Below are 17821 nucleotides of genomic sequence, written 5' to 3' on the forward strand. Positions count from 1 at the left end.
ATGCAAACATAACGTAAAACGCAAACCCAAGACAAACACATAAGAAAACACAAACAGAAACTCATACTCAAACACTTTAACAATTTACACGTTCCCGGACATCAAACGAAAGACTTTCCCACATTCTTTAACCCATTGAGCCCTGGCCTCCCTGACCTAATTTCTCCCATTTCCTGAGCTCCCAGGGCCAAACCAATTTTCACTTATCTGCTTCTAACTTTACCTATAACTTTTGAACCATTTGAGATAATCAAGCCAAATTTGGTATCCAAACTCCGGGTGAAACAACAATGCAGCAAGATTCTGAAATTCTTTATTTTTTTACAATGTTTGAACAGAACAATGTATATAAAACGAATACATAATTATTGTTTTGATAGAACATAGAAGAAACCAATTTACATTTAGTAATTGTTTTGTTATTATTGATACCTGGCCATACTAGTTCATTGCCATAAGTCCACTTTTGTGTGATAACTTTCAAAACAGTTATCACTGCCGGACCCGATGCAAAGAAAAACGTCGCATGTTTTGCACCAGTAAACTTTTTTTTTTCGTTTCGGCAAATCTTTGTCCTTGACACCACGTGCATCAGAACGTACTTGAACAGTTTCATTATCACTGTCAATTTCAATGTCACTGTGTTCAGTATCAAATTCAACGTCACTATCATCACAATATAGACCAGGAATATTATCTTCTTCATCAGAATCAATAAGTAGTTGTATTGCCTGAGATGCAGTCATTCTACTTCTTTTGTTGATATTTCGGTCCTTTGCTTCATCTTTTGCACCAATTTTATGTGATGAAGTCGACGGCTGTGGCTCAGCTTTTCATTTCGGCGGCATTGCTACGAAATGTAAATACTTTCACTTTTCCTAAAAATCAATTTTTAAAATCATAATCCCGCACTCAAAAGACATATGCCCAGTTTTAGTCAGTCTTCCGCTAATTATATTTAATTAAACGGTATACCGGCCGCTAGGAATATGATGCTAGATCATCGGGCCGGAAAACCGGCTTTTCGGACATATATGCCTAATGTTGAAGCCGGTTTACTGGCCTAGCGGGCTCAAAGGGTTAATCCATCCCTTTAAATAACACAAAAAAAATAATGTAGTGATTTTAAGTGATCATAGAAATAAAAAAAAAACAACTATGAAACTCTGCACCGACTAATTAGAAAATAATATAAATAATCTTAATATAAACTATTTTAATTATGAGCCTTAACATATAATAATCAATGCGGTAGAAATAAACATTTTTTTAACTTAAATACTTTAACAGCAATATTTAGCCTGATTTGAATTTCATTTTAAATTACCTCCCCTGGCATAATTATTAAGGGAGGTTTAAGAGAGGTTTAAAGGTTAAATTGAAGGAGGCCCAAAACAATTTTTTTTTGGCCTCCTTCATTTTTCCCTTTAAACATTTTAATTGATTAGTTTTATTTGACACAACTGTTATTAAAATGAATCAATTTTTTCTAGGAATATAAGTGAAAACATTATTTGACATTGAGCCGTTTAATATGTTTTAGCAATGTGCATGTATTTAATATTTTCTTAAAAAAAAAAGGGTAAAAACTTTGTCGAGTATAAAAAAAATTTAAGTCGTTACATAAATAGACCCTACTCCAATCTTTATAAAAAGACAATGCAATGCAAGTGAAATCACGGCATGTGGTGTTTACTTTTATTGTTCCAAAATCGATAGTGATGACGGAAGGAAGGACGGACTGACACACTACCAGCCCGCTTATATTATAGATATATATATATTTACAATAATGATTATATTTATGTGAAATACTCACTTGGCTAGTGGAACATTGCGTGGGTGTTCTCCCATAACCCTGTGAATCTGTTTGCCAATTTCTGCCATGAAATCGTCTAGTCTGGCACTAAGTTTCCACTCTTCATTGTTGTATTCTTGTTCTTTGAACCACCTCAAGACATGCTTCAAGTTACTAGCCTGTGGATTCAAACCATCTCACACCCTGATATACAAACATGAAATATTGGGCAGCTTGATGTAAATAGCATGAAATTGTCATCTGACTTAACCCTTTGAGCCCTGGCCTCCCTGACCTAATTTCTCCCATTTCCTGAGCTCCCAGGCCCAAACCGATTTTCACTTATCAGCTTCTAACTTTGCCTATAACTTTTGAAGCATTTGAGATAATCAAGCCAAATTTGGTATCCAGACTCAGGATCAAACAACAATGCAGCAAGATTCTGAAATTCTTTTTTTTTTACAATGTTTGAACAGAACAATGTATATAAAACGAACACATAATTATTGTTTTGATAGAACAGAGAAGAAACAAATTTACATTTAGTGATTGTTTTGTTATTATTGATACCTGGCCATACTAGTTCATTGCCGTAAGTCCACTATTGTGTGATAACTTTCAAAACAGTTATCACTGCCGGACCCGATGCAAAGAAAAAATTCGCATGTTTTGCACCAGTAAACTTTTTTTTTTCGTTTCGACTAGTCTTTGTCCTTGACACCACTTGCATCAGAACGTACTTGAACAGTTTCATTATCACTGTCAATTTCAATGTCTCTGTGTTCAGTCTCAAATTCAACGTCACTATCATCACAATATAGACCAGGAATATTATCTTCTTCATCAGAATCAATAAGTAGTTGTATTGCCTGAGATGCAGTCATTCTACTTCTTTTGTTGATATTTCGGTCTTTTGCTTCATCTTTTGCAGAAATCGACGGCTGTAGCTCAGCTTTTCGTTTCGGCGGCATTGCTACGAAATGTAAACACTTTCACTTTTCCTAAAAATCAATTTTTAAAATCATAATCCAGCACTCAAAAGATATATGCGCAGTTTTAGTCAGTCTTCCGCTAATTATATTTAATTAGACGGTATACCGGCCGCTAGGAATATGACGCTAGATCATCGGGCCGGAAAACCGGCTTTTCGGAGATATATGCCTAATGTTGAAGCCGGTATACCGGCCTGGCGGGCTCAAAGAGTTAATCCCTTAATGCCGGAATTATGTTCCAAGCGTGTACAAAATTATTTGTGCTGATTTTCTCTCATCATACTGACACTGAATTTGAGGTATATAGTTGTTTTGAAATTTTGACATATTTTTGATTCAGGCACTAATGGACCAAACAGTAATTCAATTTTTTTAGTGCATGTCATTTTACTATTTTTACTGATACGTATTTCTCTAAATATCCATGCACAAACAATATAATATCACAAAATACACATATGGACTTGCAATGGAGATATAGACTCACTTGTAAAATTCATGAAAACTATAGTTTTAGTTCTTTGGGCATAGAGTTACATAACTCTGCTGCACCTGCTCACTGTGTACCTCTTATGAATGGGTACTTTGAAACTTTGCTGTCGTGGTTCTACTACACTACAGTAACACACTACATATGAAAGTAATGAAAGGACTTCTTCAATGTGTATAGCCTTAGTTGTCCCTGGTTACGCTTTTCGTGAACTCCTTTTCAAGGTCAAATAATTAAGAAGCATATATCTCATTTGACCTATATTTGCTATTCACACAAAGCACTTGAAAAAATACTGTCCTAAATGACAAGGTTCAGCAGTTGTATATTCTTCCACGCTCAATGCAGCTGCTGTGGGTACTCAGTGCCACCGGTGTGGTACTTACTGTTATTGTTTATGGTACCCAATATTTCTGATTTTGGTACTACATGCTACTGCTGTTGTACTGGAATGATACTGCTATGGATACCCAAATTACAGTGCTGTAGCTAAATATTGCCACCGCTATGGGTACTTCGTGCTGAAACTGTGGTTACTCAGTGTTGAAGCTGTGGGTACTCACTGTTGAAGCTGTGGGTACTCACTGTTGAAGCTGTGGGTACTCAGTGTAACTGTAATCTGTTCTTGGCGTGGGTAATCAGCGCTAATGCTGTTAGTAATCGATAACATTGCTGTGGGTACTCAGTATCAATGCTGTGGGTACTTAGTGCTGAATCTGTGGGTGCTCAGTGTCAATGCTGTGGGAACTTAGCAGTGGGTACTCAGTATCAATGCTGTGGGTACTTAACAGTGGGTACTCAGTATCAATGCTGTGGGTACTTAGTGCTGAATCTGTGGGTGCTCAGTGTCAATGGGTATTTTTGTCATTATTCAACCTTACTGTATTTATCAAGAGTTTTAGGTCTATGCTCAGTGTTATTAATGTCATGATCACTGTGAAGACCTTTCTTTTGGGGTATCCAGGATAGTGGTGCACCACCTCACTTCCTGTCTATTTATTTTTTATGTTCTAATATTTTACAATGCTATTTCAAAGCTAAATTTGTTATATTATAACCAGCATGTTCAAATTATTCTAATATCACTCTCTCTCAATATGCCAAGGTCAATGAAACAGTTGAACTCTACTTCACCAGCCAAATGGACCGTAACATTCTAAAGTGCACTTCTATATATAGGCGAAGACTATATTGTAAATCATTTACTTATTTGTAAACATACTTGAAGAAATGACAGCGTGGCGATGCATCTTATTTTGTTCACACCCAAGTACAATTTTGTCTTGTTGCCGGATGTCGCGAAAACACAACAAACCGTAATCAGACGATAACTTTCTAAATTATTATCATATGTGAATTATACTGTTTATATACAGAAAAGAATGAATAGAAAAGATATTAGTATTTTTTGTAGTAAAAACAGATCACCTATTTAGTAACAATAATCGATGTAAGTAGGCTGAATTCAGTAAGTCAAAAAATTTACGATGCGCGTGAGTCAAGTGAGTGTGACGTCATAAATTTCGACTTGACAATGTGACCATTAGTTCCTATACGACCGCCTGGATGTACCCAATACACAACGACTGCCTGGATGTACTCAATACACAACGACCGGCAGCAGTAGGATAAATGTACCTATGCACAAAATCTGTATGTCGCATTTTTGTGAGTCGGCGTCGAGGGGTTAAGGTTGAGTAAATGCCAGTAAAAAAATAACTCACCTCTAATAGCTCTTTGACACTTTTTTCTACAGTTGGTGGAGATGAGACATCTTTCAAACCACTTTTGCTGCCATATGAAAATCTGGAAAAAAATAATTGAGAAAACTATCAGTAGAAGCTTTAAATAAATTGCTATTCATATTTAGACCAATCTGTTTAGTACAGTGTTCACAATTGTTTTTCATAGGCGCATTCACCAAACCCTTTTTACTAGGAGAAAAATAAAATGATTTTTGAGCCAAATGCAAAACATACATATATGTTTTATTAGTGCACAAAATGAACCGTGCATCAAAATTGCTGCATTTAAGTATGATTTTCACACAAAAACATAATAATGCAAGTCAGTGTGACTTTTGCTGTTGCTTTTAAACACCAGTTCAGAAATGCGCTGCTTCACCTTAAAGTAAGGGAGCAATGTGTTCCTGCATTTTCCATCTCCATGCAGCTTAAGAAAGTGCTCTCTTAGTTTAGTAAGCGCTAGACTAGAATTTGGCATTGCTGCAACTCTTGCAGTTAGGACTTGCAGTAAGGATGCTTGACTCCCATTAAGTTCCGTTATACATGTGAATCCACACTGTACATATTTGTCTTTTTTTTGCTCAACATCTATACATATAATTCTCTTCTGGGATCAGTTAGAAAACAAGCTGCAAGCGCGCCTTTGCAGTCCCCTCTCTTCCTCTCTATCACTATCACCCCCACCCCACCCCCACATGATCTGGTGAGCGGTGTTCACTCTGTTTACATTTTACAATCATAGAGACGGGTTTGGTGACGGCTATTAGGGGCAGATAATTTAGTTTGAAACGATTTTAAACTTAGAGGAGGTAACTAAGAGGAGGCTGCTTTCACGTGGGGGGGGGGGGGGGGTTAGTGTTTTTAAGCAAATATTTTCAATGGCAGCATTGGTACTGTCGAATTCACAAATTATAAATTACTGAAAAGTAGAAAAAAAAAAAACTAAATAGCGGCGTATGATACGCAGCGGGTCAGCTCGTAGGGATTAAAATATTAAGAGAGAGCTCACTTCACAGCCACGATTTAGAAATACACAATGAATGCTCTCTTGTATAGGTTGAGATGATTCGTGATGTAGTGACCTCATGGGTTTCTGATAAAGAAATATCAGAATACCAAAATCTTATTAATATGTTGTGCTGTGGTATTTGAACTTTCATTGGCTTCTAGTTCTATCGTCTGCACTGACTAAATCCTATTGCAAATCTTAAGAGTTGGGTGTGTATCTTGACCCACCGAACCCCTGAGACTGACTCACCAAACCCTTAGGGTTCAATCAAACCCAGGTTGAAAACCACTTGTTTAATACCCTAAATACTTAACAGATTGCTCTCCCACCAGATCTATGTTTATCTACCTACTTTCTGATTGCTATATTACACACACATAGACACACTGACAGACAAAGAGAGACAGACAGACTGATACAGAGAGAGATACAGAGGCAGATATATATCTCTAACACTACTTATCAGTCTATAGTAGCTAGTTGCACAAGTAAATAAAATATGACGTCACAGGCTCTAAACCTTTCGTGCACAATAAAATCTAATTAAATGTAGTCGTCTGCATTGCTATGTTAACCATTTAAAAAACGATAGAACGTGGTTATGATTCCAATCATATATGCCCTCCTTATTAGCAGCGGTTATTGGACGTTACCGCCGTATAATTTTTATTTCAACTTTTTACTTGTTTTTGTTAATCTCATATTGAGTTTAAAAGGTGAGTTTTCAAAAATTTACATGAAATAGTAGAACATTGAGACTAACTCTGTTTTTAGTAGGATTATCTTCATTTTTTATTAAGCTTTCTAACAAGCATACTTATTTTAGGTTTATCCGTTTAGCAGACTATGCAATGTCTCACGAACTAGGTACCCTATTAGCGGTATCGATACCGCATTTTCATGTTCCTTCGTTTTATATGAATTATGTCACCAATTTTTATACATTGTTTTTTCTTAAAGAATTTTAATAATTAAACTAGTAAATGAGAGGATTCAAAGATAATAAATTAACCTTTTTAAAATAGTAAAAATTGTATGAATCGAGCTAATATGTTGCGGCCTGTACTACGTGCTACTAATGATTGAATTAGGTATACGATAACTCAACACAAAGTTGAAATTAACTTATACATATAATGATTTAAAACTAAAAATAATGACACTAGGTTTGATTTGAGTAAGACTATACGATTTTTAGTTTAATTTTTTAACTACGAAAATTATCTTTTTCGTAATGCATTATAATAATAGAGGCTTAAATCTAAAAATCGAGAAAAACGGTATCGCTAATGTTTTGTCGCTATATCCGTTGGTATTTTGATCAACTAAAATGAGAAAACATTCAGACTTGATTTGAATTTAGTGTGAGTCAGTACATTTTTAATGTTATTTTCACAAATGTTTTTACTTTCTTCTTCAGACGCTCACAAGCTGTAAAACTCGACTAACAAAATAGATACCGTAGGCCTAAGTATTAGCGATATCGATTCTACCTTTCTCCATTTTCGTATTCCGTTATATTTGTTTTATATTATTAGGCCATTAAGTCTATTTAAAATGTAAAATAAAGATGTATCTAAGCTGTCTTAAACATTATAAGCCAAAGGTCGAAATTATTAATTGAATAGTGGTTAAATTCACTAAGTAGACTGTGCGGGATCCAAATCTTTTTAATATAAGAAATGTTAGTTAAAAACACAACATTTTAGTTTTTACGAGTGTGTTCATTCTATTGTAACAAGCTGAATGTGTACACTGATAGTCTTCATTTATTTCATATCCCATTACTTTATCTTGCTAAAGAATAAAATATACCCTTGTAAACAAACGCCTATATTTATTTGCTTGATGCCCACTCACACTCAAATAACGATTGTATGAGGAGGGGGGGGGGACTTTCTGAGTAAAAGACCTTTGAGTCGGGTGTTAATTGAGTTGCTTTTGTTAAGTTAGTGTGATTGATTTTTTACTACATCTAAAATAAAGTTGAAAGTATGTAAAGTATGGTTGATAAGTTAGCTATGTAGTACTGGGGTACCTTTTGTTTTTCTAAACGTGGTACGGAATTGAATCTGCCTTTCATCGGCCACAAATAAAGGCACCCTTTTTTTACACAAATTCCCCTCCCCATCCATAGCTTATCCTCATTGTTGTAAGACATTTTTCCAGACCCGGTATCCCCAAGTGTGGTCTAGTATGTAGTACGCTCGCTAACTAAACTGATAGATCGGTATCCGACCTGGTGACCGTAGGTCATCCCACGACCAAGCTGTCCATCACGTTCAAAACCAGGTGGCAAGATGTCGTATTTAAAACTGGAGGCAAATCCCGGACAGAAACCCTCGTGTCTAGCGTCTGTCTACGTAGCTGTGTGAAATGCTCGATTCTTGATAACGTTGCTGTTTGTTTCGCGCTAGCTATGTTCAGTTATCTAACGACACCCAAAGATTATCTCTTAACTGACATGCTTCCAATATGTCAAAAACACTCATATGTTGCACTGTACTGAGCTGTCTCTATTATACCGTTTGCCTAGGAATTAGGAGTGTTTATTCTTTTTTACTCAGCCAGTTTCTTTTATTTTTACTATTACTATGACGTTTGAGTTAAATTATTGAATATATCCAGTGGTTTATTTTTATTTAAATGATTTTTAATAAGCCACTTTTAAATTAAATAATTTATTAATATCTTTGTAGAGATGCTCATTTTTTAAAAAATGTATGTAAAAATACTTATTTGAAAATTTTATTATTGTGCGCCTACGCAGAGTTATTTCCCTTTCGCCTTTTTCTACACTCTCGACGTGACCACTTTTTGCTTTCATTTTCCATAGGCTTAGTTGTCCCCGCAATTTTTACACCGAAACCGTCATATCTAGAGAACCGTTTATCCTATAAACATAAATTTGGTATCATTTTGCAACATTTAGTCCCCTTTATACAACCCCGGCGTTATTTTGTCATTTTAATCATTTAAAAAACATGTGCAACGAGCTAGTCTATAGTATCTGAAATAAAATTAGTAAAGAATAGATACAAAAGATCTAAGCTAATGACTGTCAGGAATATAAAAGGAATCATATTACATGTGTAGATATTCTTTGCTGGCAACTTTAACACTTGCCATTAGGATGCTGCTGTTCTAATATACAGGGTCCCCAGAATTATATTGATTTTGAATTTTTATGTTATTTTCATCATACAAAAATCATTGAACTATAAAACATTTTTGCAAAATTAGATGAAATAAATCTTCAAAAAAGGCAGAATAAATATATAAACTTCAGCTTTAGCATAAAACTTTGACAACTGAGAGAAAAACTGGATGAATAACCTTTATATAATTTGTACCAATACTGTACTAAAAGAACCGTCAATACTAGATTAGGTAATCCTTCTGCCGGATCAAAATCTCTTATGTCTTTTTAAGGAGATTTCCCTCTTATTCATAAGATTTCTTGACTTTCCCTGTTGCAAAATTTATTTTCCTTCAATGAAACCTCAACCACTATGCCTCCCCACTCCATCCAATCACTAGCCATGATTAAGATCAGCAGTCCAGTTTATTAAATGTAAAAATGTAAATGAACTACCTAAAAAACTGATTTTTGTTATAAAAGGAAATTCCATTTAATTATCTGAGATGATTATTAAAAAAAAAGTATTATTTTATCTCTAAGAACAAAAGTGATGATTACAAATGTTCATTTAATAATTAACCACTGTACATCACAGGTGTAATTTGTAGCTTAAGTGTCTCGTCCATCATTTAACCATGCTTGACTTCATCCTCTTTACTCCTTGTGGGTCCCAACCCTAACCTTCCAATTTGTTTGGTTCCCAGCTGTTGATTCTGCAACCTCCCAAGACATACCCCTATTGACTTCTTCAATTATACAAGAAGACTCCGGTTCCATATCTGTCTTGGGCGTTACCTCTTTTGCTTTCCCGAGTTCCACTCAAGCGCCTGGAGTGTTGCATTAAAGTGAGCTTTTCATATTGTGTTCTTTTAAATAGGTCTATATTCTGAACTTTGACTCGTCACTTCAATTTCAAAATTTAAGACAGCTGTTCATGAAGGTCTGTATCATCTCTGTGCTTGCCTTGGAGACTATGTCTCTGCTCCATAGAACAAAACTGCCTTGAAATTAGAACTTTAAACTTTTGGTGTGTTGGAGATGGTACAATTTTTCCACATGGGAAGCAGAACTGTGAAAGTGTGGTACAATTTTTCCACATGGGTAGCAGAACTGTGAAAGTGTGTTACAATTTTTCCACATGGGTAGCAGAACTGTGAAAGTGTGGTACAATTTTTCCACATGGGTAGCAGAACTGTGAAAGTGTGTTACAATTTTTCCACATGGGTAGCAGAACTGTGAAAGTGTGGTACAATTTTTCCACATGGGTAGCAGAACTGTGAAAGTGTGTTACAATTTTTCCACATGGGTAGCAGAACTGTGAAAGTGTGGTACCATTTTTCCACACAGGTAGCAGAACTGAGAAAGTGTAGCTTTTTCTATTTATTTTAGAACATATGTCCTCCCCTTTGCCTCCCCATTTGCTGATCTTGCTGCTAAGGTAGACAAATTTCTCGACATTATTTACATGTCTTCCGTCTATTGTTACTGGGGCCTCTTCATTATTGTTGGTTTTCATTACTTCCATATTTTCTTTCTTGATCTTGAGACCTACACTCTGTGAGATTTCTTGCACATCTTGAGACCTACACGCGGTGAGATTTCTTGCACATCTTGAGACCTACACGCGGTGAGATTTCTTGCACATCTTGAGACCTACGCGCTGTGAGATTTCTTGCACATCTTGAGACCTACATGCGGTGAGATTTCTTGCACATCTTGAGACCAACGCGCTGTGAGATTTCTTGCATGTCTTGAGACCTACACGCTGTGAGATTTCTTGCACGTCTTGAGACCTACGCGCTGTGAGATTTCTTGCACGTCTTGAGACCTACACGCTGTGAGATTTCTTTCACGTCTTGAGACCAATGCGCTGTGAGATTTCTTGCACGTCTTGAGACCTACACGCTGTGAGATTTCTTGCACGTCTTGAGACCTACGCGCTGTGAGATTTCTTGCACATCTTGAGACCTACGCGCTGTGAGATTTCTTGCACATCTTGAGACCTACATGCTGTGAGATTTCTTGCACGTCTTGAGACCTACACGCTGTGAGATTTCTTGCACGTCTTGAGACCTACACGCGGTGAGATTTCTTTCACGTCTTGAGACCAATGCGCTGCGAGATTTCTTGCACGTCTTGAGACCTACACGCTGTGAGATTTCTTGCACGTCTTGAGACCTACGCGCTGTGAGATTTCTTGCACGTCTTGAGACCTACACGCTGAGAGATTTCTTGCACGTCTTGAGACCTACACGCTGTGAGATTTCTTGCACGTCTTGAGACCAATGCGCTGTGAGATTTCTTGCACGTCTTGAGACCTACACGCTGTGAGATTTCTTGCACGTCTTGAGACCTACGCGCTGTGAGATTTCTTGCACGTCTTGAGACCTACACGCTGTGAGATTTCTTGCACGTCTTGAGACCTACGCGCTGTGAGATTTCTTGCATGTCTTGAGACCTACACGCTGTGAGATTTCTTGCACGTCTTGAGACCTACACGCTGTGAGATTTCTTGCACGTCTTGAGACCAATGCGCTGTGAGATTTCTTGCACGTCTTGAGACCTACACGCTGTGAGATTTCTTGCACGTCTTGAGACCTACGCGCTGTGAGATTTCTTGCACGTCTTGAGACCTACACGCTGTGAGATTTCTTGCACGTCTTGAGACCTACACGCTGTGAGATTTCTTGCACGTCTTGAGACCAATGCGCTGTGAGATTTCTTGCATGTCTTGAGACCTACACGCGGTGAGATTTCTTGCACATCTTGAGACCTACGCGCTGTGAGATTTCTTGCACATCTTGAGACCTACATGCGGTGAGATTTCTTGCATGTCTTGAGACCAATGCGCTGTGAGATTTCTTGCACGTCTTGAGACCTACACGCTGTGAGATTTCTTGCACGTCTTGAGACCAATGCGCTGTGAGATTTCTTGCATGTCTTGAGACCTACACGCGGTGAGATTTCTTGCACATCTTGAGACCTACGCGCTGTGAGATTTCTTGCACATCTTGAGACCTACATGCGGTGAGATTTCTTGCACGTCTTGAGACCAATGCGCTGTGAGATTTCTTGCACGTCTTGAGACCAATGCGCTGTGAGATTTCTTGCATGTCTTGAGACCTACACGCTGTGAGATTTCTTGCACGTCTTGAGACCTACGCGCTGTGAGATTTCTTGCACGTCTTGAGACCTACACGCGGTGAGATTTCTTTCACGTCTTGAGACCAATGCGCTGCGAGATTTCTTGCACGTCTTGAGACCTACACGCTGTGAGATTTCTTGCACGTCTTGAGACCTACGTGCTGTGAGATTTCTTGCACGTCTTGAGACCTACACGCTGTGAGATTTCTTGCACGTCTTGAGACCTACACGCTGTGAGATTTCTTGCACGTCTTGAGACCAATGCGCTGTGAGATTTCTTGCACGTCTTGAGACCTACACGCTGTGAGATTTCTTGCACGTCTTGAGACCTACGCGCTGTGAGATTTCTTGCACGTCTTGAGACCTACACGCTGTGAGATTTCTTGCACGTCTTGAGACCTACACGCTGTGAGATTTCTTGCACGTCTTGAGACCTACACGCTGTGAGATTTCTTGCACGTCTTGAGACCAATGCGCTGTGAGATTTCTTGCACGTCTTGAGACCTACACGCGGTGAGATTTCTTGCACATCTTGAGACCTACGCGCTGTGAGATTTCTTGCACATCTTGAGACCTACATGCGGTGAGATTTCTTGCACATCTTGAGACCAACGCGCTGTGAGATTTCTTGAGACCTACACGCTGTGAGATTTCTTGCACGTCTTGAGACCTACGCGCTGTGAGATTTCTTGCACGTCTTGAGACCTACACGCGGTGAGATTTCTTGCACGTCTTGAGACCAATGCGCTGTGAGATTTCTTGCACGTCTTGAGACCTACACGCTGTGAGATTTCTTGCACGTCTTGAGACCTACGCGCTGTGAGATTTCTTGCATGTCTTGCAGCTGCTGTGAGAGTAGGACAAGATCATCTGCAAACTCTAGATCCTCTAATTTCCCTGTGAGTGTCCAATGTATACCTTATCGAGGACACTCTAGATCCTCTAATTTCCCTGTGAGTGTCCAATGTATACCTTATCGAGGACTGGCATAGGCTCTGCATGTCACCCAATTGAGAACCACCAAGAAGAGACGGGGCGACAACATACATCCTGGTGGTGACCTGAAACTCTTCAGACAGTTTCTCAGCATGGCTAACTTGGCATGAAAATCCATTGTAAAGTTGCTGAAATATTTCCACTAATTTTATTTTCCATGTACACCTAGTGTCTCAACAAAATCCATATTGCTTGCCTATCCTCACTTCTCAAATTCAACAAAGCAGATGTAAAGATGTAAAATTATTAAAAGTATCAAATACTGTACTTTGAGCTAATTCAAACTAGATCTAGGTGGTATGTTTGGGCCATTAAAAATGTATGAAACTAAATTTCCTTTGATACATGCTTTAAGTGTGCCAAAAGCAATATGATAACACACTAGCCTTCGGTACCCGTTACACGTGAATTATAGGCCTATATATTTTTAATGTTATACAAATTTGGAAATAATAAGTTATAAAATAGTTATTGCTCAAAATGCAACACTACACACTGAGATATTAGTAACAAAACAAAGAAATAAGTAAATAGCTAAAAATCCAACACATTTAATTAAACAAAGGCTACCAATATCCTAATATTTTATAAAATAGTTATGTGTTTTTTTTAAATGTAATTTGTATTAGTTTGACCGATAAAATTGTATATATTTCATAGCGTATGTCTTGATAAGTAGATCTAAAGATCTAGATAAAATTTGAATGAAATAGTTCCTTTCTTTATATTCTAAAATCGGAAGATTCACATATAAAAAACAAATTGAAAAAAAAAAGCAATTTGAGTTTTTGTGTCTCGAACCCGTACCGCCCGCATGGTATCAAGTACACAATCATCTCAGCTATTTAGCACCTTATAATTGATGAAGAATAAAAGACGTAGTTAAGAAATTTAACTTACGCAAATAGGCCTATTCTTTCAATTTTTTAAATCCCAAATTAGCCAATTCCATAGCTAAACAAACAAAGATTTCTATAAAATAATAGTTTAATATAGATCTAGAAATTTATTATTGAAATAGATTCTAGAGTAGAGTCTAAATTTAGAATCTAGGCCTAGATCTAGAATTTAAATAGATAAAGTAAATTTTATAAGTTTAGGCTGAGGAAATTGTATTGTATAGATCTAGATTTCATAGCGTACGTAGATCTAGATCTAAATCAAAGTTGAATGAAATAGTTCCTTTCTTTATATTCTAAAATCAGAAGATGACGTCATTAGTTTAGAGTACTTTCCTAAGTGTAAACATTTGAAAAATCGCGTTCTTGTCACAACTATAAACACTTTTCCGGTTGCATATTTAAAATTGTTTTTCTACATATGAATATGCCTTTATATTTTATTTTTCTTCTTTAAATAAAATGTTGTTTATACATTTAAAAAATCTACCATATTATTTTCAACAAAAGTCCGTATCAAATTCTCCATATATCGCTGAAGATTCTGATGTGATACCCTGCGAAAATATTTTGCGGACAGAGAGAGAGAGAGAGAGAGAGAGAGAGAGAAGTGCGCACATGGGCTTTTATATTATTAGGATTGTTTAAGAAAATTTTTTTCATTCAAAAGTTTATTCAGTAAATAAAGGGTTAATAGAAACTAGAAAATTTGGTAAACATAATTGACTACTTCAGTACTACCCTTAAGTGCTCTTCAAATTTGACTGACCTCAAATTCAAGGCATCTTTGGTTATGTTAACGCCTAAAGTCTCCTCTCGAATTTGGCGAGTCTCTCGTCCTGCATTTGTTGAGAGAGAAGATACTAGTTCTGCAATAGAATGAACTGAAGCTGTTTTTTCTACCCATCTCCATAATTCCAGCTCTGCTTTTTTCCTAAATTATAAAGAAACTTATTATAGTTAAAAATAATCAAAATTGAACAATATTGCAGTATTATATTTTTGGTTGAAAGCCTACTACAGTTAGCACTATTCAAAGTCTCATAAATCTATGATAAAAATGTGAGAATAGAATTTTTAAAACCCAGTATCATAATACAATTAACTTACAAACAGTCTTGATTGGAGGTCAATGTTCTATTAAATATTCCATGAAGAAATGTTTTAATTTCAGCACAAGTCAGTCTCACATCTTTCTACAAAATGAATACAACAGTTGCCATTTGATAAAGAGCTTAAGATAGTTAGATTAAAGATTAAAATAAGTAATAATAATAAAACAGATAGACTTAGTCTCCTGACAAAATTAGACAATGCATTGGTCACTGGTTTTCGTTTCATTCATCTTTACCAAAAAAAAAAAAACTGTTGCTGGCGGGAAGACCTTGAGTTTAACATCCTTTGTTCTTTTCTCTAATCACTCACTTCCTTAGTACTTGTCTTTAAACTGTCACATCCTTTGTACTCAGAATTTAATCTGTTATCGTACTAACTATATTTTTAAGAACAATATTATAAGGCACTAACCAAAGATGAAACTAAATAGAAGATACACAATTAAAAACCAGCGACTGAAGCAGAAATTTGAAAGCTAAATATACAAATCTGAAAAATCCTTTTTCCACTACCTGACTTTCACTTTCTAGAACATCAGCATGGTGTCCAGGAGTAACAAATCTTTCATTAGGGCAATCTCTAACAATGGATAAAGGGACAGCTATTAACTATTTGAATCAAATGGATAAAACAGTTGGCACTCCTATATTACATGCCAAGCAAACTGAGTTAGTTTAGTCAGCTGAGATTAAAATGAATGGTTGTTTGCCAAGACATTTCATATTGTCATCAAGTCACTCAGATATAAAAGAAAAATAAAAATATTCAGATCCACAGCATAAGTATAGATAACATATAAGGTGTCATATATCATCTCAGACAGGTTGTACCTCCACCCACCTAACATCATGAAAAAAAAAAGTACAGGAGCAATTTAAAAAATGTCTGTGTCCGCTCAAGCCAACTAAATTCAGTGCCAATTTAATAAATAAAAAAAATCAGCAAAAAAAGACATTACAATTTTTTTAAAAACCAAGGTGAAATAATAACCCTAACCCAAGTTAAATGACCGAGCCATTACCTGTGTTCTGTTAAAACTCTCCACCGATCAAGGACAAACTGTGTATATCTGTCATACATGAGGATTTGTTCTTGTCCACATCTTCTGACAACTTGTAAAAAACTTTCTTTCTTCTGGACATCTCGGACTCGTTGACTTACACTTTGATAAGCAAGTTCTGACAAGTTCAAGAAACCAACAGTTGATCACTTTGATTTATATATATAAATATGTATATAAATATAGATATATATATAAATATTAGACGTTCCAGCCAGGCCCGGATATTTGAGATAAACTTATCTATAAAGGACCCCGATGTGTGCTAATTAGGCAGCATATATCCTGCCCTCCCCAGGGTTCGGGAATATATAACATTTTCAATTAAACAATGTAAATATGAAAGTATGAGAAAATATAAATGCAAACATAAACCTATATGCAAAAAAAAAAAATGCGAGCAAAAACGCGAACTTAAATACAAATTTAAAAGTTCTTCCAAAGCTCATTTTATTTTGTAAAGTCAAGCACTTGGACAAAAAAGGTTGAGAAACGTTTCCCTTGTGTACAAAAAACAACATCCATCTGGCAAGTTACACACCTATACATTCTGTTCAGTTCAAGAAATCATGCACCATCAGTAGTAAAACACATGAGGAAGTAATTCCCTACAGTGAAGTTATCAAGAAAAAATATCAGCATTGACAAGCAAAAGGTCAAAGATACAAATTTCATTAACAAGTATTTCTGTGATAACAGCATTTCCAATAACTTGAAATGTGTTAGTATCATTAATATGATACCCAATTGCTGATGTTCCATTTAATCATCACATAATTGTGTGCAAATCAATTTTTAAAAAAATGATTAATGTTTTTGTCTAGTTCAAATCTGACTTGAGGTATTAATGTTCAAATAAAACGGAAATAAATACTAAAGTCTATAGTATAGGGTATTTATATTATTATTTTTCCTGTATAGGCCTACTCTAAAGGCATGTTAAAACAATATCAAGCCATGAGTTAGAAAACTAAAAAAAAAAAGTGGAGTTACAAGTGTCTATGAAAGATAATAAATATATATGTATATATATATATATATTATGCTGAACTGGATTCTATGATCATCATTGTGTAATACATTTAAAGTGTGAATTTTTGTAATGAAATCTAAACTGATGTGTAAAAACTCAATATTGAACATTTTCAATTGAGGTAATGTGCTAAGAACAAAATCAAACTTTCCGTTTCTGTTATTGTTTACGTTTGTGCTTAAGTTTGCGTTTATGTTTGTGCTTGTGTACGCATTTTTATTGGCATTTATGTTTATGTTTCGGATTAAGTTAGTGTTTAGTTTTGTATTTATGTTTATATTTCCACTAAAGTTTGCATTAGCATTTATGTTTGCATTTAACATTTGAGTTTATGTTTGCTTTATTTTTTGTACTTGTTTCGTTAAAGTTTTTGTTTGCATTTATGTTAGCATATAAA

The 17821-nt window shown here is 36.0% G+C and overlaps 1 protein-coding gene across 5 annotated transcripts in view; it reads right to left on the reverse strand.

Annotated features, from left to right (window-relative positions):
* Window positions 1-17821, reverse strand: part of LOC131931787 (HAUS augmin-like complex subunit 5) — a 56576-nt gene that overhangs the window by 21849 nt on the left and 16906 nt on the right. For all 5 annotated transcript variants that reach the window (XM_059288626.1, XM_059288624.1, XM_059288623.1 and 2 more), the window contains exons 6-11: window positions 16353-16509; window positions 15844-15910; window positions 15326-15411; window positions 14985-15149; window positions 5005-5086; window positions 1820-1977 (exon numbers count right to left, since the gene is read on the reverse strand). In XM_059288626.1, coding sequence (XP_059144609.1) covers window positions 1820-1977; window positions 5005-5086; window positions 14985-15149; window positions 15326-15411; window positions 15844-15910; window positions 16353-16509 — 715 coding nt within the window. The remainder of the gene's footprint in view (window positions 1-1819; window positions 1978-5004; window positions 5087-14984; window positions 15150-15325; window positions 15412-15843; window positions 15911-16352; window positions 16510-17821) is intronic.

Source organism: Physella acuta, unplaced genomic scaffold (genome assembly GCF_028476545.2).
Source record: "Physella acuta isolate Inbredline_101_S28 unplaced genomic scaffold, ASM2847654v3 ptg002032l, whole genome shotgun sequence".
NCBI lineage: Eukaryota > Metazoa > Mollusca > Gastropoda > Physidae > Physella > Physella acuta.